This window comes from Lutjanus erythropterus, chromosome 7 (genome assembly GCF_056507025.1).
Source record: "Lutjanus erythropterus isolate fLutEry1 chromosome 7, fLutEry1.hap2, whole genome shotgun sequence".
NCBI classification, from domain to species: domain Eukaryota; kingdom Metazoa; phylum Chordata; class Actinopteri; order Lutjaniformes; family Lutjanidae; genus Lutjanus; species Lutjanus erythropterus.
Genome location: NC_139323.1, coordinates 27,501,750 through 27,525,953, shown reverse-complemented (window position 1 = coordinate 27,525,953; position 24,204 = coordinate 27,501,750). Strand labels below are relative to the sequence as shown.

At 41.0% G+C, this 24,204-nt stretch overlaps 1 protein-coding gene across 1 annotated transcript in view; it reads left to right on the top strand.

Annotated features, from left to right (window-relative positions):
- Positions 1–24,204, top strand: part of fbn3 (fibrillin 3) — an 87,014-nt gene that overhangs the window by 19,775 nt on the left and 43,035 nt on the right. The window contains exons 5-7 of the mRNA XM_084723422.1: positions 5,905–6,000; positions 6,947–7,042; positions 19,648–19,845. Of these exons, the coding sequence (XP_084579548.1) occupies positions 5,905–6,000; positions 6,947–7,042; positions 19,648–19,845 (390 nt within the window). The remainder of the gene's footprint in view (positions 1–5,904; positions 6,001–6,946; positions 7,043–19,647; positions 19,846–24,204) is intronic.

Here is a 24,204-nt window from a genome sequence, read left to right as displayed (position 1 = left end):
CATGGAGATCCGTTTGGAAACGCCAATTTCCTCAGCTGTAATTATACAGGCTGATTCTAGCACCCTGGTTCGCTGGGATATAGATAGCATCTTTATGTCTCACATCTCGCCTGTGGAATGCAGAGGTTTAAATAAATCAGCAACACATTTGTGATTTTCTTCATATAATCCACGTGTGTGTGATTATTGTTGTGTCCACACAGATGGTTGTCTATGATTTTTTTTATGACTCTTCCTGGAATCTTTGCTGTTTGCCAATGAACAATACAAGCATATGTTTCTATGGATAGCCTGGCAGAACTCTAGAAATGTACATATTTCCAGAATTAGAAAAGGAAAATGGCGGCTTTGTAACTGAACAAATCACTTTACTGATAAGCTAGAGCTGTGACATGTCAGTTCCCAGACGACAAGGGTTCACGCTGTAAGTCACCCTTGTAATAAACCTGCTGACAGTTTAGGGCAGAGCAGCTGGGCCATCTTTATAACCTTGTCTTCCCATAACCATAATTACAAAATCATTACCACAGGCGTTCTTGCGCTAATGCTGAGAAACAGCTGTCTTTACACTGACGGGCTTCCATTGGTTATTGACAAGGAGAACTGGTGAGTCCTGGGAAAGCAGAGAGAGGCCTTTTTAATTAGAAGCCATGCTGCTTCAGGGTGTCCTGTTACGTATGAGGCAGCGGTGTGGACTCGAGTCACACATTTGATGACTTTAGACTCAACTTGACAAAATAAAAAAAAAAATAAAAAAATAGACTTTAACACCAGTGACTTGAGCCTTTTGACTTGAAAATGCTTGATACTCTACACCAAGTCCAAATATTCAAAACTAGTTTAAAACTAAAAATGTTATTTAAAAAGTCAAGTCAAATTAATTAATTTCCCTGTATTCCTTGAGTCAACTAACGTTAACGCTATTAATTCTCAACCCTTTCTCATCGCATCTGTTTTGTCACCACCTCTGGGTGTCACGTACTGATGCACCAGATATATGTATGTATATGCAATGGATTTACATTTAAATCGATTACAGCCCGGTGTGTCTCTTTCAGCTGCTAACGAGTACTGTACTTTTGTGCAGGGAGATGCAACAACTTCCAATTTCATTTGACATTTGAAGTTGTACGAAGAACAGCAAATCCAGTCTAATATTAACACAGTTAGAGAGATAATGCTAAGTAACTTTGTAAATCAACAAGGCTGGAAAGTCTGTTAGATTCTGACCTGTTTATGATGGGAAACACAAAGTTTAGGACTTAGGACTTGACTTGGGACTTAGCCGACTTGTAACTTGGTCCTGCCTCTGGTATGAGGTATGTAAGCAAATAAATTGGTCTAATTTACCAGAAAATTGATGATATGTGTGCAGCACAGACTTCACTGAAAACCAGGTGGAGGACTGTGAGTTTCCTGGAATGGAAACACATTTTTGTGTTTGACTTTCAACTTCCTTTGACAGCGTCTCATGCAGCTTTGTGTTTCACTACATCACCCATCCATGCCGAAATGGGCTGACTTGTCACTGGTCCCTGGGGTGTGTGTAAATCAGGACAAAACACAACTGTAAAGCTCCTCAGTTTTCCATCAGACACACATGTACCCGCGCACACACTCAACACACGAGCCTGGACTTCCTGTGTTTCGCAGCCCCTCGTAAAAAACACCCAGATGTGAGCGGCTCACCGACGACACTACCAGAATACAGAGGTACATTGTGGTGCTGCAAAGCTACACCCAACTCCTTTTGCTTAACGTCTGGAAGACTCACACACACACACGCATATCCCCCCACCCTGTCGCTCTGCACGTGCAGCTTTCCAGGCACGGGTCACTGGGGCAGACCATCTCTCTCCACCTGTGGGGGATGAAGTGCCACGAGGAGGGGGAGTGAGAGGCGAAGTTAACCAGTGAGATCATCTCCTTCTGCCTCCAAATGTGCTTGTTTGCTTCCTTCTCCTCCTCCTCCTTCACCCATTTAGTTCCTGTTACAGAAAAAAAAAACACCTCCATCTCATCAGCACCTGTCCCATCATCCTCTGCTCCTGAGGGCAGAGAGTTCAGGAACTATAGCCCTTACTGCTCCATCTCCTGTCCCACAAGCCCTAGCCAACAATCTTTCTCCATAAGTTCTTGACCTATTTAGAAACAGTTTTTGTTGGGTGGGGGGTTGAAAAATGGAAGCGTTTACCCAAGCTGCTCTCAGCTTTGGAGGAGTCTGCATTGCAGCACGTTGGAACAGTTTTCTCCATGGTTCGTTCCATGGCAGGGAAAACTGAAATCACTCACTGCAATCATTATTCATGTTTCACATCAATGCTCCAGTTGTTGGCCTGGAGAGAAGAGAGGGCGTCAATAGACTGTGCAACTTTAACCTCATGTCTTAAACATACTGTAGGTTGAGGTTGAAACCCGAGAGGAAGAAGACTCGACCCCTCTCCCCTGAGAAGAAGGGAGAGAGAGAGAGAGACAGCAGCACACACTAGTCCACTGACCCATAAACCCAGCCTGCCCTAGAGTCCCAAACTATTTGCTTTAGTTTATCACCATATGTTGCCATGAGACACAATCCAGACATAAAGTAGTTTCTGCCAAATCTGTACACATAGACTGCCAAGTGTTTCACAGGAAAAAGTTTACTGGAATTCCTTCTAGACTTTAGATGCATTAAATACATATACGCAAAGAAAACCTTTCTTGACAATTGACCTTTCCAAAGTCCCACCCCTTTTGCCTTGTGCTCCAACAGCGGTTAAACAAATCTCGGTCTATATTTCTTTTCCTATTTCCTTTTATGCTAGGTTCGTCTTTGTTGAAAAGAATTTTGGAGATGGTTAAAAGATGTTGCTAGGGGACCTGTTAAAGTGACATATGTAGTTTGTGTCTTAAATCACTCACTCATTCATTAATCCCTACTCATTGTCTAGCAATTTCTCACAAAAAAAGAAGGTATAGGGTCTAATAATTTTCACTACACATTCAGACAGGACTACAAAAAGTGAAATGCTGATTAACTGGCCAGCTCTTGATGTAGACTAGCTTGTCATTACCTGATCTGTGCCAGCTGCCTGATTCCTTCTGGAAATGTGCAAACCTAACCTAACCTAACCAAACCAAACATTCTGCACATGCACTGGCTTTTGGATGCGTATGTGCGTGCATCAGCAGCTGGCACAGCCGGGCAGCGACATAGCTAGCTAGTTACCTAGTGTTTTACTAACGTTAACTGTCAGAAGTACAGTTACTTACTGTACTGTACAGTTACTTACTTTTTTACTCACAAAAAAAGAAGGTATAGGGTCTAATAATTTTCACTACACATTCAGACAGGACTACAAAAAGTGAAATGCTGATTAACTGGCCAGCTCTTGATGTAGACTAGCTTGTCATTACCTGATCTGTGCCAGCTGCCTGATTCCTTCTGGAAATGTGCAAACCTAACCTAACCTAACCAAACCAAACATTCTGCACATGCACTGGCTTTTGGATGCGTATGTGCGTGCATCAGCAGCTGGCACAGCCGGGCAGCGACATAGCTAGCTAGTTACCTAGTGTTTTACTAACGTTAACTGTCAGAAGTAGGCTATCTAGTGAATTAATGATTGATGTAGATTAGCTATCTTGTTAGCTAGGATTTTACTACAGAGCAAAGCACTAGCTAGCTGACAGCTGACAGAAAATAGCTAGCTAGTTAGATAGGGTTTCCCTAAATTTTTCAACTTAAGATGTGACGATATGTAAACAGTATGCATTGCAATATGCATTCTTCTTCTTAGGATGGCGAACGGATGTCCCACCCCACACTGCCTCTGATTGGCTTACCCTTCTTACCTTAACCCTACCCAGTCACATTCCTCATGCCTAAACCTAGACATAACTTACCCCAACCAACAAATACTAGCCAATCAGAGTAAAATAAAGTGTGTAATATGTATGTCTTTTCAATATATCACATAGCATATCTACAAGAAACAGGAGAGGAGAAAGTTGATTAAGATTCCAAAAGGGAATTGAATTTACTGAAAGTTCACAGGGTCCACATCCAAGATAGTGTGCTACGACTCATGTAACTAAGTCTCTCCCGTGTGAGCTGCCAGTAACAGGCGTGGGTGATCACAGTGAAAAGCTACCTAAGAGCATATTCAGTCATCATGACTCACAAAGTCATATTTAGTGTGTTTGGGTACAGTCAGAGTAAGTGGGTGGATTATAGTGGCTGAAATGCCTCCTGTTGGCAAGTGTGCAAACTCAGAGAGTCTCATTAGACAAACTCAGCAACGGGGAAGCTCAGTCATTTCCCCTCTGCTCCACAGCGCTGCATGCCACAAATTTTAAAGAGAGTAAGAGACACAAACAGGCAGATGGAGCGAGAGAGGGAGGAAATTAATGTTGAACTTGCGATTAAGATATAGACAGAAGAGCAGGAAAGGCGCTGAGGGAATAGACAAAAGTGGAGGAAGGAAGGAAAATAAAGGCAGACTAAAGGACAATAAAATATCCTCTTGAGCAAGATGAAAGAAAAGAAGACGATGCAAGGAAACATTAAGAGGATACAGTTCTCTCTCTGTAGGTGTATTCTCTCCTCTTGTGTGCGGTAAAAGGCTAGCTCAGCAGAAAGGTGCCTGTCTGCCGGGAACACCAATTAGTTTCCCTTATGAGAGCTGCTGCTACGTGTTTGAGACTGTCAGATTGGCCCTCTCACTGCCTGCTAAAGCACTCTGCCAGCAAGGAGGATCCTGCTTCACATCCATAATACCTGTACCACTGCAGGACTTTTGGTTTCTTTACCCAGCATTCAAAGTCTTCTTTCAATTACATTTGCTCCTATGTCTGCGCATCCTGTTTGGATTTTTTTTTTTGCTATCGTACTTCTCTTCCCCCTCACCCAGTTTCCCCTCTCCTCTCAGCAAATTCCTGACTGACTGACTGACTGTAGCATACAGCTGGATCGACTTATTGCCTACCCCCAGTCTGCTTGATTAGCTCTGGTTTTGTGGCCTCGGGGCTTTTGAGCCTTGTCTGCTCATCTAAAGCTGCCAAAGAAACACCAGCGTTGTGTGAATGCAAGTGAGGTGGAAAAGCCTCTTAATGTGTTAAAGTGAGCATGGTTATTTAACTGTCAGGTGTTTGGAAACTACTCCTAATGTGCTTTTTGATCGGGCAGTAATCTAATGAAGCCATCTAACCAGTCAACCGACTAATGCTCAATTCTCAAAAGTCTAGATTTGATTGATAATACCAGTGAAAGCGTTTGAATAAAACCTTTTTTTAAACTCAGATTTTGTTATTTTTTCCTTTAGTGACCACGGGAGTAATTAGGAGCTTTAGTTATTTCTCTGTGAAGAGTATGATAAGATGTCCCTTTGTCCCATTTCTCAATAATCCAATTGGTGTATTCTCAGTACATGTGAGTCTTTCCATATCAAATATCTTCTCAACAGCGTCCAGCCAGTGTCTCAGAGTAGGAGGGTCCTCTTTGCACCATTTTCTGGTGATTAACTTCTTGGACGCAGCCAACAGAGTTTAACCACATATATCAGTCCTCACGTTGAACATTATCCCCTGTCAGATTGCCTAGATATAAAACCTCAAATGTCTTTGGTAATTCACTTTTAACTCTACCCATATATCATCCCAGTGTTTTCTTATTTTGTAGATTTCCTGAAGATATGGATGAAGAAAACCTTTTTAATGAAGTAATAATTGAATCAAAGCACATGCTCAGTGTTCCCGGTCTTATTTATTTTGTGGTGATGTTGCAGTCTGTGTTATTTGATACAACAGGGGATGTGACGGCCTGATCATTGTTGAACTTGATCTGTTAATACTTTCCATCTTTTTTTGTGTCCCTCCACTCCACCCCACCCCCCCCCCACCCCCCTCGCTTCCTCTCTCCTACAGTTCAGTCCTGTAACGTCAGGTGTATGAATGGCGGCAGCTGCTCAGAGGATACGTGCTCCTGCCCGAAGGGCTACACAGGCAGCCACTGTGGACAGCGTGAGTGAAAACTGCTGCACAGTCAGCACACCAGCAATATATTTAAATTTAAATTTAAATTTAATACTTCATCACAGTAAATCTTCATTGGAGAAATTCAGTTTTTACACTCTTTTGTTATTTTTCATTGCACACACACACAGGACCGACATGTATTATAGTAGACTGGCTCCAAGAAGTTATGGTTTAAGTAAAAGAAAGAATAAGACAGACGGTTCAAAAAGGTTGGCAAATTGTCCACACTTTAATAGACTTAATTAGAGGACCAGTTTGTAGGATTTAGTAGCAGTGACCTTGCACTTTGCATCTCACCTTTCCCCACCAAGCGTATAGAAGAACCTACGATGGCTGCAAAACTCGAGCCAGTTTTTTTGGTTTGCCTGTTCTGGGCCACTATAGAAACATGATGCTGAAACACAGTGGCCTCCATGAAAGAGGGCCTTTTCCCTCTGTAGATATGAACAGCTCTCTAAGGTAACAAAAACACTGTGATTCTTATTTTCAGGTGATTATACACTAAGGAAAACATACTAATGAATATTTTATTAAATTTTTGCCATATCCTGCCAATAAATCCCTGTAAATCTTAAACGCTCAACCTTTAATGTGTATGCAGCGTTGAACAAAGTTTATTACTTTAGTATACTTATTGCCAAAAATATGGTCCAACAAAAAAGTATTGTTGTTGTTTAAATTGTCCCATGAAGTGAAGAGAGTTATTGGCTTAAGAACTGATGTCATCAAGGAAAATTCTCACACATGTTTACAATACAAATATACAATACAGTATGTGTTTATCTGTTGCTGATGTAAGTAATTAAAAGCCAGTGAAGTCATTTGAGGCTTTATGAAGGATCTGTTTCTGTGAAAGAAAGGAAGACGGGGAGAGCTCGTGCAAAGTGTGTGACTCTCTGTGACTTTCTGTCTTTTCCTCTGTCTGCTGTAGCTGTGTGTGAGAATGGCTGCCAGAACGGTGGGCGCTGCATCGGACCCAACAGATGTGCCTGTGTCTACGGTTTCACTGGCCCGCAGTGCGAGAGAGGTGAGAGCTCGTCCTCTTTTCTTTGTTGATACAATGTGTTATGATTCACCGCTGTCTTACTTTCAGCTCAGTTTATATAGACCTGGCCTGCTGGTACTCGTCCTCCTTTAAGCAGCATTTCCACTACGTGGTGTGGCTCAGCTCAACCCTACTTGCTTTTGGCACTTCTGCTTCATTTCCCACTGCAGATACTATCCTCTCAGTGTAGGCGGAGATGATCCTCATAGCGACACAATTTCAGCAGTTGATGAAAACAACACAAACACGCCTGTGCTTTGGTCTGGAGAACCTGGAGTCTTCAGTCAATGACTAACTGTAACCTGCACTGTACATTTACTGCCAGAGTGACAGCTTCACTACTCACCTTTTTCTCTGCCCTGCTGCATTCACCGTCACTCTGTGGGCACTTTCTCTCTTCCTCAACCACACACTCAATACACACGTTAAAAGCAGCTATGCTACTCTTATAACAGAAGACATAAAGGCATTCAAGGCATTCTTGATATGTCTGCACTTCATCAATAAACCATGGTGTGGTTTTGCAGGCTGCCATTATTAAGTGAAGAAAAGAAAATTGTGGTATTGTGTTGGCTATTTAAAAATGCCGGGTTTGTGCAGAATGTCCCATATCGCATAATCTGCAGGGTTTTCATATCACCTGCTCGGCTCGGTTCACTTGAAACCTCAACAGAGCTAATACTAAAAGAACATACCATGTACTATCTGAAATGGAAAACCAAAAAAGTGAGTTGAGTCAAGCTGGACCATGTTCTAGAAATGCGGCTTTAGTGGGAAAACCAAAGGATGCTGAAACAATATACAGGGGGATCGAAATTTTTTACAGTCTGGGTTGTATATTGTCATTTTTGTATTAATTCTTGTGAATTATATAAATATTACATTCACCAGTGTTTTGAGAATGTGGGAAAGCAGTATGACGGGTCAGACGATCAGCCAATCACACAACTTTTTGGGAGAGAAAACAAACATTGTAGCTATTTAAACTGATCCATTTGATTTTGCAGACCAACTTACTGGTAACTTTGACCAATTATACTTAACATAGTTGGGGCGTATAAACAGTTTTATCCTCTGCAATGAAGGATTATAATTGCAATCTTCTGTAAGCTGTTTTTACCTCCAAATATATGGTTTAGATGGCTAAAGTGAGCATTTGTTTACAGCTTGTGTGACTGCTTACATTCCTTGTCCTGCTACTGTCTGCAGTTAACTCGAGTTTTAAAATGTTATTAGAACTGATAAATAATGACCGCTACTGCTGCATGAAAATAAAAGTTAGGTTGGTGACTAAAATAGCCTTCATCAAGCTCGGGAGTCAACCGAGCCAGGATCTGACTGGCCTGGAGTTGGAGGCCAAACAGTTAGAGTGGAGGAGTGAAAGGTGGTTTTATCAGTGCAGCCTCCACCCACTCACTTACTCTAATGTGAAAGGAAGATATTGAACCGGGAAGGCTTTGATGTGCCGTGCAGTCCTATCAGTCCAGACACACTCTGTTAGTTCATTAGTCTTGCGCTTGGTGAGTTCAGGCTCTCCTGAAGTGTATGACTTCATACAGTGAGCTCAGACAGACAGTGGGTGTTCGTCTCCTGAGCTTTGAACAGAAGCCTGAGGTATGTGTGCGGCGGGAAGTGATGGCAGGGTGTCGGAAGTAGGTGGTACGGTCCTGTGGCAGCTGAAAAACATACCTGAATTGATGGCTGCGCCTAATTTCTGTTCACCTCAGTTCACCTTTTCCGAGAAGGAGAGGAACCTTTGCACCTTTAGATATTCTTTGTCACTAAACTCACCTTTCTGTGACCCTCACCCTCCACCTCCCACCTCTTCCCCCTGCTGTTACCTTCAATGATGCCGAGGAAAGTTCTCGGCCTGTAATTTAACTCACCTCATTCATCTCAGCTTTCCTTCTGCATTCCTTTTTCCTACCTATAGGCCCCTGTATATGAATGCTTGTGGAAAAGACATCCATAAACACTCATCATCTGTTTTCTTCAAGTACTATTCTGTGTTCTTGGTTTCTTCCCTAAACTTTTAACTGAGGCTACCATTTAATCCAATTCTGTAAGTTTTCTCGCCTTCCTCTTTCTCTCTGTCTCTTGCCTTATTTCTTCATGAAACTCCGGGGTCTTGTTTTCTTGGAAAATACAACATTTCAGGGGTTGAGCAAGCCTTAAAGACATCTGGCAATAAATACCCCCCTCCCCCGTCCCCCCCCAACATCCCCACAGGACTGACAGAATAGACTTTCTTTGTGAAGTGATCGTGGACATTTCCTGATGAGAAGTGGAGCAAGGTACGGAGGACACAGAGTGAGAGAGAAAGAGAGGGATGGAGGGGAAGAATAAGGGAGGGACAGGGGTGAAAATGAAAATGGACTCCCCAGCTGTGTACACAAAGCCTGGTGGAGGGGAGTACAAACACTCTCCATGCTGGAGGAATGGGGACCTGCAGGTAGTCACAGGGGAAACACTTGTAAATCTTTGTTTGTGTGTGTTTTTTGTGCCAAATATCCTTCAGAGAGAAAGAGGAGATGGGCTTAATTTGTCAAATTAACTGCATGATTCATAAGAAATAGCAGCCACAGAGATGAAAATGATTCAAGCTACTTTGTGTTGGGTATAAAAATTGAAAGACTGATCTCAACAATGAATTTAATCAGCTATAATATACTTAATTAAGAACTTGTGACTGCATCTCTAGCAAGCAGGCCACTAAGGAAATTTAAACATGTGTCCTTGAGAAGAAATGTTAGAGCACTGACCAAAGAATCATTCTCAAATTTGAGGCTAAATATCCTCTAAGATATCCAATAATTGTGATAAATGATCAGTGCATTTCTTTAACATTGGGTTTGGCTTGGAAAGAGGGACTGAGCATCCCTGGTGTAACCTTTGGTGCTCTCGTGGCTCTGTTGCATTTTGTGGTTTAAGAGTTTGTGTAACTGAGTTGATGATTCAGTAGATTTACAGTGTGATTCAGCGAGAAGACAGCTGATGAACTGTGATTATGAAGGCAGTGAAAGTTAACCAGTAAGGGTAAGGGTTGGAGTCATGGGAAACCCGTGCATGTTTGCGTGTCTGGGGGTGTGTGTGCATGTGCGGTTGTGTGTGCGGCTTGCTGACTTTGGTTGGGGGTAGCAGAAGATAGAGAGTTAGTCATTCCCCCTTAAATCAGAAAAGATTCCCACCGCCTCCACCATGAGTACCCTGTCATTGTGCAACAGTTATATGTGTGTGTCATCTCTGTTTTGTTTCTACATATATGTGCATGCATGGACACTTGTATTCATAACTTTATGTTAGTTTGTTCATAACCATGCTAGCAGTGTGTGTCTGTGGTAATGCAAGTCTGTCTGTTGATGCACTGCTTTGGTCCAGACCAAAACTACTGGGTGGATTGCAAAGATATTTGGTTCAGACATCCATGTTCCTGACCATGTTTTCACTCATTCAGAAAATATGTCAACATCGACTTAATGGGCTGGCTCAGCTTTCAAATGTTGTTTTGTACCGGAGCATGCCTGCATCATCATCTATTCACTGTTTTTTTTGTTGTTATAGTGTAGAAAAGCCTGAAAATCATAAGATCAAATAGTGCCTCAGTGCACTGAACTGTACTCCAGACCACCTTTTCAACTGGACCAGGGCACAGTGTCCAGGTACTGTAGATGAATCCTACTGACTTTGGTGATCCACTGACTTGACCTCTAGTGCCACCATGAGACTAACGCTTATGGTTTTAAAGGAGCAGTGTGTAGGATTTAGTGGCAACTAGCAGGAGCTTGCAGATTGCAGGCATCTCGTCTCAATCTCCACTTCTAAGCATGTATGGAGCATGGATGTATTATAGAGTACTGAATATGGCGTTGGAGGTCGGCCTCTGCTCAGTGGTGTGTGAAGTCAACTAACTTGAATGGGATAAAATTATTTAATCATGTGGCTCTTCTAGACTTTCTAAATGTTATGAGACTGGAAGGATCAAATTCTGATAGTGAAATGAGTCATTTCACACGGGTTGTCATGCCAAAAAATTATCCACTGTTATTATTCCATTTCTGCCATATTCTGCCAAAAAATCCACCTAAATCTTACACACTCGACCTTTAAGGAACCGTTAATACTTTGTTTTGAAACCAAATAGTTGCAACTCTAATGACATTCCCATCAGCCTCAGCTGTACTTTGTTTTTAGTGCTAGTTAGCTAATGTTGGCAAGTTAAAACAAAAAACTAAGATCATGAAAACATGCAAACAGTGATGTAAGCATTCAGCTCGAAGCACCACAGTGTCTATCTGCAGCCTCACAGAGCTATTAGCATGTCTGTAGACTCTTAGACTTGTTTTACTATATGCAACATTAAGTGTGTGCATTGTTTCACCTGCTTGTGCACTAACAGGGAGTGGTGCTGATGTGTGTCCGCAGAGCTTTGGCCCATTAAACTGGCTCTGCTCCAGCACCAACTCTGCTCAGTCCAGTCTGTTTCAGTGGACCTATTCAGCCTAAGTGGTCAGCCTGTGGCTTGGTCCAGAGTAAACACACCGATAGCCGCAGAGGAGCAATTTTGCCCCCCAGCAGGCAGTGACGTAAAGAGCATTTTTAAGGTGCTGGAAGTGCAGGAAGTTGTGCTATTTCTGCTCTATTGACTCTGGATAAGAGTGGACAGAACATGGCTGGGCAGGATGGCTGCACTGAGGGGCAGGCACAGGTCACTCTGTGGAAAATATTCCCAGTGACAATTTAGTTTGAGGCAGCCAGTTTGGAGCCATGCTAAATTTGATTCACAGCAAGTCTGTAAATTATATCCTAATGCAGCATGACATTGCCTCATAATGTAGAGCCCATATGTGTGTTTCCATATGCAAAACTTTCTGCTGCAAGTCACACAATGAAGCCTATCAAGCTACAAATGAGAAAATATAAACTAAGAGTCATAAGAACTGGCTAAGAGAGTTTTAAATTTTGTTTTAATCCACGTCTGGAAATGTGTCTCACTGGGCTAACATACAGTAATGAGCCCTGTGCTTCATCCAGACACTATGTATGATTATATGCTCTGAATTAAATCATCATGTTGTGTATTAACTGTAATTAGGGGCGTCATTTTTCACAAGCTGATTTTAGTGTCTGCTTTTCAGGGCGGCACTAAAGTTTGATGATCCATCTCATAAACAAAAAGTTGAGGAAATTATTCACCAGTGCACAGGCCGAATTTAAAGGCTCTGGTTTGTTCGAATCAATATTTGAGTGGCCTCACGGGACGGTGGTGAAGGCCGTCTTTGATCTGGCCTGATGAAAAATGGACCGATTCACTCTCGCTGCAGTTAAGAAAGCACTACAAAGACTTCCGCCCCACTGAATAAGTAACATGTCCCATGAGTGGTGGTTGTTGATGGAGTCTGGAGCCCACTTGCCCGACTGTGTTTTTGCCTGGCGGTGTCTGCATTCAATAGAGTCTGAATTATTGTTCCACCCTCTGGACAGTATTGTGACGGGACATTTCCCAAAACAGACGAAAATAGCTGCAGAAGTCAAGATAGATTTTACAGCACAATGGGTGAGGTATAGAAACAATGCCAGTGGAATGACTGGATGCCACGAGATATGACATCATGGTTCCAACAAGTATACCTACGCAAAGTTAGTGTGATTAAAAAAATGCCTGAGTATTACTAAATTTTAATACAATTTTGTTTAAATGTTTTAAAACTTTTTTTTGAAGGGATGTGCATAAAACTGTAATTACACTGTCACAACCATGTCATGAACATGAAGGAGTCTTTATGAATGTTTATGACTGTTGGAGCATTGGGCTGGTTATGTCATTTTCAATGCAAAGTTAACATTGTTTGAGATACCTTTGTCATGACAACTTGACATTAACCAAGACAACATAACCTGTCTATGTCTTTGCTATGGCAACTTGCCGTTATCAAACTCAAGGACACTGTTAAGCTTTATGTTTTAATATTTCATTAGACTTTCATATGTGGTTGGTTATGACACTGGCTGTCATGAGACCATTATAAGTGTGTCATGAATATTTTCCTTGACCTTGTCAGTAAGTTTTATAACACTGTCAAATACTTTTGTAATGCTGTCATGAATAATTTCCTGTTCTTCGAGTAAAGTGGTACCATTTACACCTGTCATAAAGATGTCATTAAATGTTATAAGGCCAATTTGATGACAGTACCAAGATGATCTAGCTGATGGACAGACAGCGGTTAGCTAGTTTACTTGTTACTTAAGTAGGCTAACCACTGTTAGCTGGCGTTAGCTAATGAGCTTGGTTAGCTGTGGAGCTAACTGCATAATTATCTGACTCAGCCCAGGCTGCACCCAGAAGACTTTAAAATTAAAGAAAGGGTTTAAAAATGTAAATTTTACATTAAAAATGACATAATTGACTAAATGACGCATAATGACAGCAGTCATAAACATTTATGAAGACTCCTTCATGTTCGTGACAGGTGTCATGACATACTTATGGCAGTGTAATGACAGTCTCATGCACACCCCTTCAAAGAAAGTGTTACAGAGTTTTCCATGTAGTCATGTGTACAGTGTAGTTGAAACACAGCCGTTAGTCTGAGGCTTCAGACTCTCAGATCTCTGTAGATTGCAGAGGGCTTATCTCCCCCGCTGCCATTCTCCCAGTTGTTATTCCCTGTATTTGTGCGTGTGTGTGTTTGTACTGTATTAAACAGTTAGTCACGTTTGGGTGACTGCTTTTGGTGTGGAAGAAATGAAAGGAGCAGAGTCCTTGAGGAAAGATCAGGGATGAATGAAAAGCGTGATTTCAAGCTTGTTGATAATGGCGCTGATAAGACTAACAGAGGCTGCTATGGTTGGCTATAATGAGGATAAACCTCCCAAACACCCGGACATACACACACACACACACACACACACACACAAACAAACAAGCCCACACATTTGAATCATTTATTTATATCCACATCAGCAAAAGGACACACGGACACAAACAATGCACTGCAATCAGAAATTCCACAAAACCCGCCAGACATGTGCTAAGTCTGCACATGAACACACACTCACACACACACTCTCACACACACACACACACACACACACATACACACACACACACACACACACACACACACACACACACACACACACACACACGGAGGATAATTAGAAAATTTCTCCATTTCTCAACAGGTGAGTAACAGCATGACGTTTAGGCTCAGAGCAAATCTTCCAGCTGTATAAAGTCTAGAGAGGACATCCGGTTTGAAAACACATGCATGCTTACACACACACACACACACGCACACCCAAAGGCAAGTGTGTACTCTGTGTATATTTCTCCTCTTTATTCATTTGACTCGTTGACCTCTTGTCATTGGAAGGCATGCATAAACGATGATGGCTTCATTTCCATGTGATCAGCTCATATTTCAACTGTCTTATCTCCCCCAGACTTCCCCTCCTGGGACTTTTATAAATACTGCAGCAGTTATTAATGATTCTGAAATGGGATTTTTTTTTTGCTCTTCTCTTGTGCAATTTCTCTTTCCATGCGTTTTCCTTGTAGTGCTCAGGTCAATGCTCTGTCCCATCCTCCCGCAATCCCACAACTAGACAGGGTTGATGGGAAAATGGTTTCCTAGAAAGCTTTTAGTTCCAGACAGGATTAAATATTTTCTCACCTCAGCCTTTGCAGTATTTTATCTCCCTGTAATCCAACGTCCCTCAGTGCAATAGCCTTTGATGAGTGATTTTTTTTTTTTTAGTACCAGATTCTCATGTGGTTGGCTTCACTGTCATCATATGTGAACGGTCAGATCCCATTTATGTCATCTGATGTGACGGTCTGGCTAATCTATGTGGAATGATTTAGGTGAAAGGTTCTTAGTACATCTGCGGCTTTAAGCAAACTCCGGACTGGGCAACGACCAGCACCAGTTCCTGGAAACTTTTATTAGAGTGTTGATGTTTATAAAATAAAAGCTTTATAAACTAGTAAGAATGAGAAGACTCCATTGAGTCTAACAAAGTGGACACGTTGTTATTATCATAGGAAAAGGGCTTTATTCATTGTGATGGATGCTGGTTATGATGATAGAGGTTATGAATGAAACCGGAGACGTCTGGATGAGGGACAGACTTGCTAACAGTGGATTTAGGGGTGGATGGAGGATAGACGAGAGGATCTGGTGAATGTTTCTGATCTATTGAGCAATTTGAGCACTAATTAGATAAAATTACTTCCGAATGTTGTCAGCGGGACTGAGTCAGGATGTTGGATTGCCCCCTTGTCCTATCTTGCCCGCGCCCATGCTCGCACGTGTCCACAGAATTTACATTCAGATGTGCATACCATACACACATTACAGCATAGGGCAAAAAAAAGCCTGAACATATGGAGGCTGACTGGGACATTGTGAGATAGGCAGCCTTTCTTCACTTTTATTGCTGCTCCAGTCTTTTGTTTGGCTCGACGCTGCGGCTCAGACAGATGCTGTGTTTTCCTTCAGGCGTGTGTATTTACACAAAAATGTATGTCGGCTACATACTTGTGTGTACATGTGCGTGTAAGAGAGAGAGAAGTGTTTGGGAAAGCATGTGTATGCATATATATTTAATTTAGTGCACATGTACACACTGTTGAACTTGGCTGCTGTGTGCGACTGTCTAGTGTTGCTGGATGATCAGAGTGTGGGAGAGTCCTGATGCTGTTGGGCTGCTGATTTTTCTTACAATCAAAGACTAAAGGGTTGGAAGCACCATTACTTTTTTCTACTTTGGTGTTCTTCCTTCTTATTTGTTCTTTCAACATATTCGCTCTCCTTTGGAACTGTTTTCAGTTTAATTTGTCAATCAGCTAGTCTAGGGGTCGGTAACCTCGACTACATGTATCAAAAGGGATATTTCTGGCCAAAAAAGAACAAAACCCCAAAACCTGTCTGAAGCTGCATCTGTTAAATTCTTTATTTTCCTCTGAGACTTTCCTTTTTTTGGATTTGGCATCCGTAGTTAGCCGAGGGAGATTCAAGTCTAGCCACCGGCAAAATTTTGAGGAAAAAGCGCTGATCTGTAAATGAGGGTTTTTACTTGACAAAATATAAAACCATTTATTTTAAACATTTGCTTTAATTCAGTGTATAGAATGGATAGAAATAAATGTTAAAAAAAGGACTGTTATGTTTTTTGTCAAAGCCGCATGGAGCCAGTGGAGATGGGCAAAAGAGGTGCTTGTGGCTCCAGAGCTGCAGGTTGGTGATCCCCAAACTAGTCCTAAAACAAGACTGCCTAGACTAAAACTACTAAAAACACATCATTAAGCCACATCATTGTACTGGCTGACATGTCATCTTCATTGCCATGACGGTTTGCACTGTAATTGACTTTTAGAGAATCACTAGTAAATTATAAAATTACCATCATTTGTCATCAGAGATCAAGGAAACATGCAGCATTCAAATACTGATTTCAACAGAAACACGATAGCCAGCATGTTCTCCTCTGAAATTTCCATTCCTGTCAGGATCGTCTAGTTTTGTTTTCCTGTTTCACATTAATTAGATTTCAAATTAATGCAGAATGTTCACTAAATGAGTGCCTGTATGAGTCATGAGAAATCATTAATAGTTTTTAGAAGGAGTAGATGTTTATAACAATTAAATTGAGCAATATGTTTATGGTGTTTGGCAGGCAGTCACTGAATCTAATTCCAGAGTGTGTATTTTTGGAGCAGTGTGATTTTGTTTTCTCGATAACATTCTTAACTTTACTTTGACCAACTGATAATTATAAACAGCTGATCAACCTACAGTGTAGATTTTTATTGTCCCTGCAGCCTGCAGCCTGAGCTTCAACTCTCAGGAGGAGGTGATGGTCGGACACAACTCATTTCAGCCATATATTGCATATTAAATAGAGATTCAACCTATCAAATATATGATTTACAGCTCCAACTTGCTATTTGGACTGCATTTTTTGCACTCATTTTTTAACACTAGGGTCTTATATATTACTTCTTGAAATGTAAATTTGTAGTGTAGTAAATACGGAGTATTTTATGTCTGTGTGTATTTGTGTACAGGTGTTTATGGAGAATATGAGTAAATGTATGTGGTGTATGGGTGCTGCTCCACTGTGCAGCCAGACCACATGAAGATTGAAGATCAAAACGCGGCTGATAGGCAGAGTAGAAGACAGACAGACAGGAAGGACCTAAAGTGGGCAAAGAGAAACGAAGACAGATGGATGAGAGGGAGAGCTGGCGTGAGCCCCAACCTGCACTCTGCATGCTCAGTTTGACCTACTTTATTTTCCTCTCTCTTCGTTCTCTTTTTTCCTTCTCTCTGTGTCTCCTACTCTTTGCCCCATTCTCTGTGATCCCCTTTCATGTAGCACAAGGAACCAATAAGTCTGAAGAGGGACTCCCAGCAGACACCACCACTGATTTCTATCTTTCCATCTCATTCTGTTCTTCAGAGTTGAGTGAACCGCTCTCCTTTCTCCACATCTTGCTGTCACAGCCTTGGCTAGCCAACCATGAAGTTTGTCTTTCATCTCCGCTGTGACAATCTAACAATCAACTTTTTTAATGAATGCTATATTAAGTTTGGCGCCACTGTAGAGAACTTAATAAGGGTTTCTCCCACAAGGGAAACCATCATTAGGCTGTACTGCATGTGACTGAAAAGACGAACACCGTATTGCTGAAATGGTTTCAGCATGAGGTCATTGTGCCTGATTTGTGAAGTGCATTTAACGAGATTATGCCATAGTTTCACTGGCAAACAGCAGTGCAGCGAGGGAGCAAGGTGATCGCTGAAGATAAGGACATTTTGTTCTCATAATGGGTTTGCTTGCAACATGTGTTTCAATGGCTGAGTGGATTTACTTACCCTTATCTACACTGTTGTTACCAAAAGATAAGATGTGCAATTTTAACACATCTGTCTGACTTCCATGAGATACTTGTGTTACTTCTGCGTTACTGGCAACAGATGTTTTCTGACTGCTGTGTGTTTTTGCAAAGTTGCACAAACGTCTAGCAACACCAGACAATCTGAGAACTTCCTGCCAACTGAGGAAAAGGCAGTTGCTTGAACGAGAAAGAGTACAACCGCCAACAAACATGCATCCCTTACATTTTTTCAAGAACACACCCTACTGGAACAATGCTCTCCCTGATTCTCCCCAGTAGTAAGTAAACGACTACTGCACATCACCGCCCCAACATGAGGGGGGTAGAGATACATCTGAATATGTTATAGTCCAGTGAAAACAGATATTTGTTCCACCCGAAGTTGCTCATTATTATTTGTGGAAAAAATAATCTCCAAAATGTAACAACCATTAAAATATAAAAATGTAAAACATTATAATATATTATGAAATATGTATAATATTCTAGTACTGTGAACGGCAGTAAAATTAAAACATCAAGAAACAGAAAGAGGCACTGTTTCAGCTGTAAAGGTTTTGTTTTAGCACCAGTATTGGAAAAAAACGTAAACAATACCCAACCCTAATTGCCAATAAATGTAAGGGTGGAAAATATAACATTTCCCTGATTCAACATGACTTTTGATACAAACCACATGCATTTCTGGTCTTCTATCGGAATACAGATACAGATGGTATTGTTGGCAGAACAGATACTGTACACATACAGATAATAACATCTCTCTTTGGTTTAGTTCTCAAATGCAGGTTTTTTTTTATAAACACTCTCCAGTTGCTTCCACCCATTTGTAACAATGAGAGTTGGGAGACAGTCCTCAGTCTCTACTGAGTGAAGCGTTTAGAGACTTGTGAGTCTAAACAAAGGTGCAGTGTCCCAAAGATTACGCATGGATGTGTTACGTAAAATGTCACATTCATTTTCAGAGTGAATGCTTGTCATGGGGTGATTGTTGTTGACCATCACTCTGCTATTAGTTTGTTGTACTATCACACTGATGGAGACAAACTACCACTGTTCAACACACCACTGACTCCTGGTTTAAGAAGGAATGTGCGTCAGTATGTCAGTCCACTGGGTTAACTTATTATCACAGAGACTAAATACATAGCAGCCATTCCAATCCTATTGCTAAGTCCCTGCTAAATGAAACAGTGTGTTTTGCAGTTTAATCCGGGCAGGTTTAATAAGAAAATGCCTGAAATCACGTGTCCTAACATGATTCATTATGCTGCTACCACCTCTCATAAAACCTGCTACTTGTAAATGCTCCTTTATGTAAGCTGATTGTTGATTCAGAGACTAAACACTTGAAATAATTAAACTCTGAGGACGTGTTTAAAGGTCCAGTGAGTCATCTCTCTAAAATCATCTTCTAATGCTGTGCCAAATCATTTCCACATCCATTCCTCTATTTGTTGATTCAGAGAAATGAAGAAAAAGATCTCTGAGTCAGTCAGTTGGATTTTACAGGAAAATTGCCTTCTCCGTTATTTTGACATTTCTCATCTATGCAGTCTGGTTTCATTTAAAGCTGCACCAGATGTATTCAAGGAAATGAATCACTGTTTTATCGCTTAGTAAATCAATTGTTAAATCAGTTACTAACTAACAAAGGATTCTTGCCTCTTTCCCTCCACAGACTACAGGACTGGGCCATGTTTCACCCAGGTGAACAACCAGATGTGTCAGGGTCAGCTCAGTGGAATCGTGTGCACCAAAACCCTCTGCTGCGCCACCATTGGTCGAGCGTGGGGTCACCCTTGTGAGCAGTGCCCTGCCCAGCCGCACCCCTGCAGGCGAGGCTTCATCCCCAACATTCGTACCGGAGCATGTCAAGGTCAGTTTGGAGCTCGTAGAAAAGCCTGACAGATCTTCTTTTTAACAGTGACATGCATAGCCACACACGATCACCACAATAAACACTGCAACCTTTACTTTATCCGTCATCATCTCAGCCGCGAGCCCTGCTCACAACATCCTCGAACCTGTGTTAACAACAACACGAGTGTTTACATGTACACAGTTGGCTGGATACTAGCTTGTGTTTTCCTATTAAGGTCTTATTCATCTGAAGTTGCGTGCATGCAGCTCCATTCCCTGCATAGTCTGCAAAAACTGTAAACAGTGAATGGTTTCAGGTGTTTTTATTTATGTGTCAGTATCTCTGTAACTGTCATCAGGTCCAAGGCAAATTTCTTAAAGTCAAAATGTGAACTTCTCCTCACATTCCTTAAACTTGTTAGTGCATACACAGTTGATTTGATTTTTGATTTTGATTTTATTTGTTCAGGCATATATAAAAAGTACAACTAGATATATACCTAAATTTGATGGAAAGGTCCAAAAAACGCTAAGAGGGGCTTGATGAGGGCACTCTCCAGTGCATACATGAATTCAGTAGAAAAGACAAAAAATATTAAATGAATAGAAAAGAAAAAGAAAAAGACAGAGGATGAAAGGAAAAGTTAAGATAAAAGATAAGATTGCACAAACTAGCAGACATTCAAAGTAATTAAATAGAATTAGAATTACTTATTATTACACTGCAGTTTGCAAAGCTTATCCATAAGGAAAAAATCATGGAGATAACAAAACAACCTTTTAATGTCTTTCATGAATTGTGCTGGTGCTGAGTTTAAAAAATGACATGGTAGGGCATTCCATATATCTGAACCTCTTAAATTTAAAACAAATTGTAATTGAGGTGTTCGGCAAATAGGAGTTTATACTCATTTTGAGTGGAATAACTAGGGAATTGAGGAACTGATGATTGAAAGAATACAAATCATGAAAACATGGAGGAAGAGTCCTCTGTAAAGCAAAGTATACTATTAGAGCAACTTGTAGCTGGTTGACTTGATAAACAGCGATGATGCCTGACTAAAAAATAATGGTTGAGATAAATGAGTTTTATGTACACAGTTGATGATACTTAAACCTCATTTCTGGAGACAAAAAACAGAAACAAGTTTATTGGGATGAGTACTCACCCAAACAGAGATCAGAGGTGATCAGATTTTTCCCAGATACCAACACTTTTTGCAAGTTTTGTTGTACCAGTACTAATCTGTTTCCAGGATAAAGACTCATCTAATTGTACACCCAGAAATCATGTTGACTGCACTTGATCAACAATAGTATTGTCAATTTTTATTTGCAGAGACAGGTCAACATTCCCTGGCCAGAAAAATAACATAAAATGAACAGAACTCTGAAACATTACATAAATCATGAATAGAAATTATAAATAATAATGTCCCAAGGACGGATCCCTGAGGTACACCACAAGTAATGAGAGCAGGGTGCAGGAGCATACTGTCACCAAATCAAGCAGAATATTAATGTGCATGTATGAGGCACAGCAAATATACTGTAAGCATTCATTTTATACACAGTATTCACTCACAAAAATAACATTTAACCAATTTGCAACAGATACAGTCGGTCTGTATCTGTTAAATGGGTCCAAAAGAGTTAAATATGGAGATTATAACAGAGAATTTGAGGGAAATATGAACTGAGATTGACCTTCTTTCATCAACATTCCTGCTGCTGGTGTCCCAGAACCCCTTCAGACCAGCCCAGACTCTTTCTGCATGCCTCTCTAATAACCTATAGCCCTGACCAGACTAAGCAATATGACTGCATCAATATATGACACATGTGGAGGTCGTGTCCCGTGTTAAATGAGCCCGGCTAGGCTCTTTGTCGCCTCAGTCCAGCTCGTCTCACATGGACACACCCAGCACCACCCTGGGCAGATTGTGATGGTTGATGTCTAGCTGAAGCCGTCACAGAGGGAGGATGTGTTTTTCTACTGATCAAAGCACCTGGACACACTTCAACAGTATCACAGCTAAGGACATTAAGTTCATGTATTTATGCTGAGAAGTTGGGGATTATAGCGAACTCAAGTGTTGTTTACATTTGCACAAATTGCTTGATGTGGCCTTGGACATTGTAATTTTAATGCTGACGTGTAAAAAGTCAGGTTCCAGGCATCCAGATCTCTGCCCACATGTCGCATTCAGTCAGCGACTCAAATAATGAACAAATTAAATGAAACAAAATGGCCATTCAGTTTGTGTATCACATTGAGGTAGTCTTCACAAAGCTTGTGGCAGAGCACATACAGTCGCATTGATGTTTATTCTTGTCAGGACCGAGTCCGTCTTTATGTGCATGCGCCTACTCATGCAGACCTGGGTGGAGTGTCCCAGTTGTGTTTATGCAGATAATTCTGGGTCCTTATATTACCATGAAAGCCAGTCATTTTCTTGGCCTTAGTTATACCGAGGGTGAAGACACAGACCTGTCCAAAATCACGTTCACCTTTTCATCAACTGCTCCTGGATACTTATTTTGGGCCCTACATGCAGTATTTTATTCTGGGAAGGTATGCAAATTGAGTTAGATGAATGAAGTATCAGAACCCTTTCATTGTAATGCATATGATATCCTCAAAATGTTAAATAATCTCTCAAAAGCTCAAAAAGTCAGTTTATTCTTACCTTTGTTCAACCTTTTCCACACTAATTTCATTCATAACAGTTATCTATTGTATTGAAAACTATAACAAATGCAGGGCAATGATGTTAGTAGTTAGGTAAAACAGCTAGAGAGGCTAGAAAATATACTGTATTGATGTACATATGCCTGGCGAAGAGATAGACATGTGTTAAAACATAGCAATCGTGTGTAACACAGTTCACCAGAAGATACAGTAAAAGCACAATCCACCAGCTATATGCATTAGTCTGTGTATGTTATTTATGAGGGTAACTCAAGAAGGTAATACATCTGGGATCAGTAGCTGGTTTGTATTTAGCTCCACAACTTCCTGTCTTTGGACGTGGCTGCCAGGCTGCTCATATGTTAGAAGTATGCCAGTGTGAGACGATCGCTCATCTCTGTGTGACTCACATACCTCCTCTCTTACTCTCTTTTTCTTTGTCTGACTGTGCTTCCCCTTCTCTCAGAGTCTCTTTTTCTGTCTTTTCTCCCCTCTTTCTAACGGTCCGCTCTCTTTCTACTTACACACACACACACACACACCAAAGACACCTAATCGCCAGAGAGCCTCGAGCAACGTCCTGCTGGCAGCAGTACAAAGAACACCTGACCATCAGTCCAAATGTAAGGATTGAACTCCAGGCTCCACATCAGGATGTTGGCTGCCCGATGCTCTCTTTCTTTCTTTCTTTCTTTCTCAGCCTTCAGCAGAGAGAGTTCCTCAACACAACACAGTATTTTCTGCCTTTCTTAAAAAGAAGCAGAAACTGACTGTATTCAGATTATTAGAAACAGGCTGTACAAGTGTTCTGTATATGTATGTGGTTGTGTATGTGAGCGTGCAGGCATGTACATCACTCATTCTGGAGCATTGTCACAAAATCAGATTTTGGGTAGTTGGGGTTTCAATTTTTACTTCTCAGTTGTGCTGGGAAAACATATTTTAAAAGATCAAACTCTTATCCAAACTGGTCAGCCTCCTTGTGATTAAATTTTTTATTAAACATAGGCATCAATTTGATCAGATGGAAAATCTGACCGAGTTGACATCTTACGGAGTTGATTTCACAGCATAGTCGTAGTGATTAATCTATTATTAATTTTATTTTTTAAAGTAGCTAAAGTTCTCTTAATGCTAATCAAAATGCACATTTTTAAACCATAATTCTTAATTAGTTTTAGGAGGGCTACAGAGTTATGTTATGAGAGACATCTGATCAATGATCTTATCAAAAAAAAACAGAAAATCTACCAGTACTTTAGCAGCATTCCCACTTTTAAAGGGCCAACATTTAAAAATTAAAAAATAACCAACATAAAAAAGATATTTTAAAACAAAGGTGACCATAATAACACATTTTTACACATGATCTGCAAGTATTGTTAAGTTTTAGATCTTAATGTGAATTCTTGTCTGGGAGAAAGTTTTCGTGGCACAGATTAAGTTAATAAATAAATAAATTTAGCCAGGTAGCTCAGTTGGAAAGTCCTCAGCAGCAGCGGTGGGGTCATTTCCTGCCTGCGGCCGTTTGCTTCATGTCATCCCCCGACTCTCTCTCGCCCTTTCCTGTGTTATCTTCAGCTGTCCTATCTAAATCAGGGCATAAAAACACTCAGGGGTCTAAGGTGTCAGGAAACCTCTGGGACAGAAAGTCTATTTGAAGTTACCGTTCCTTCCAAAAGT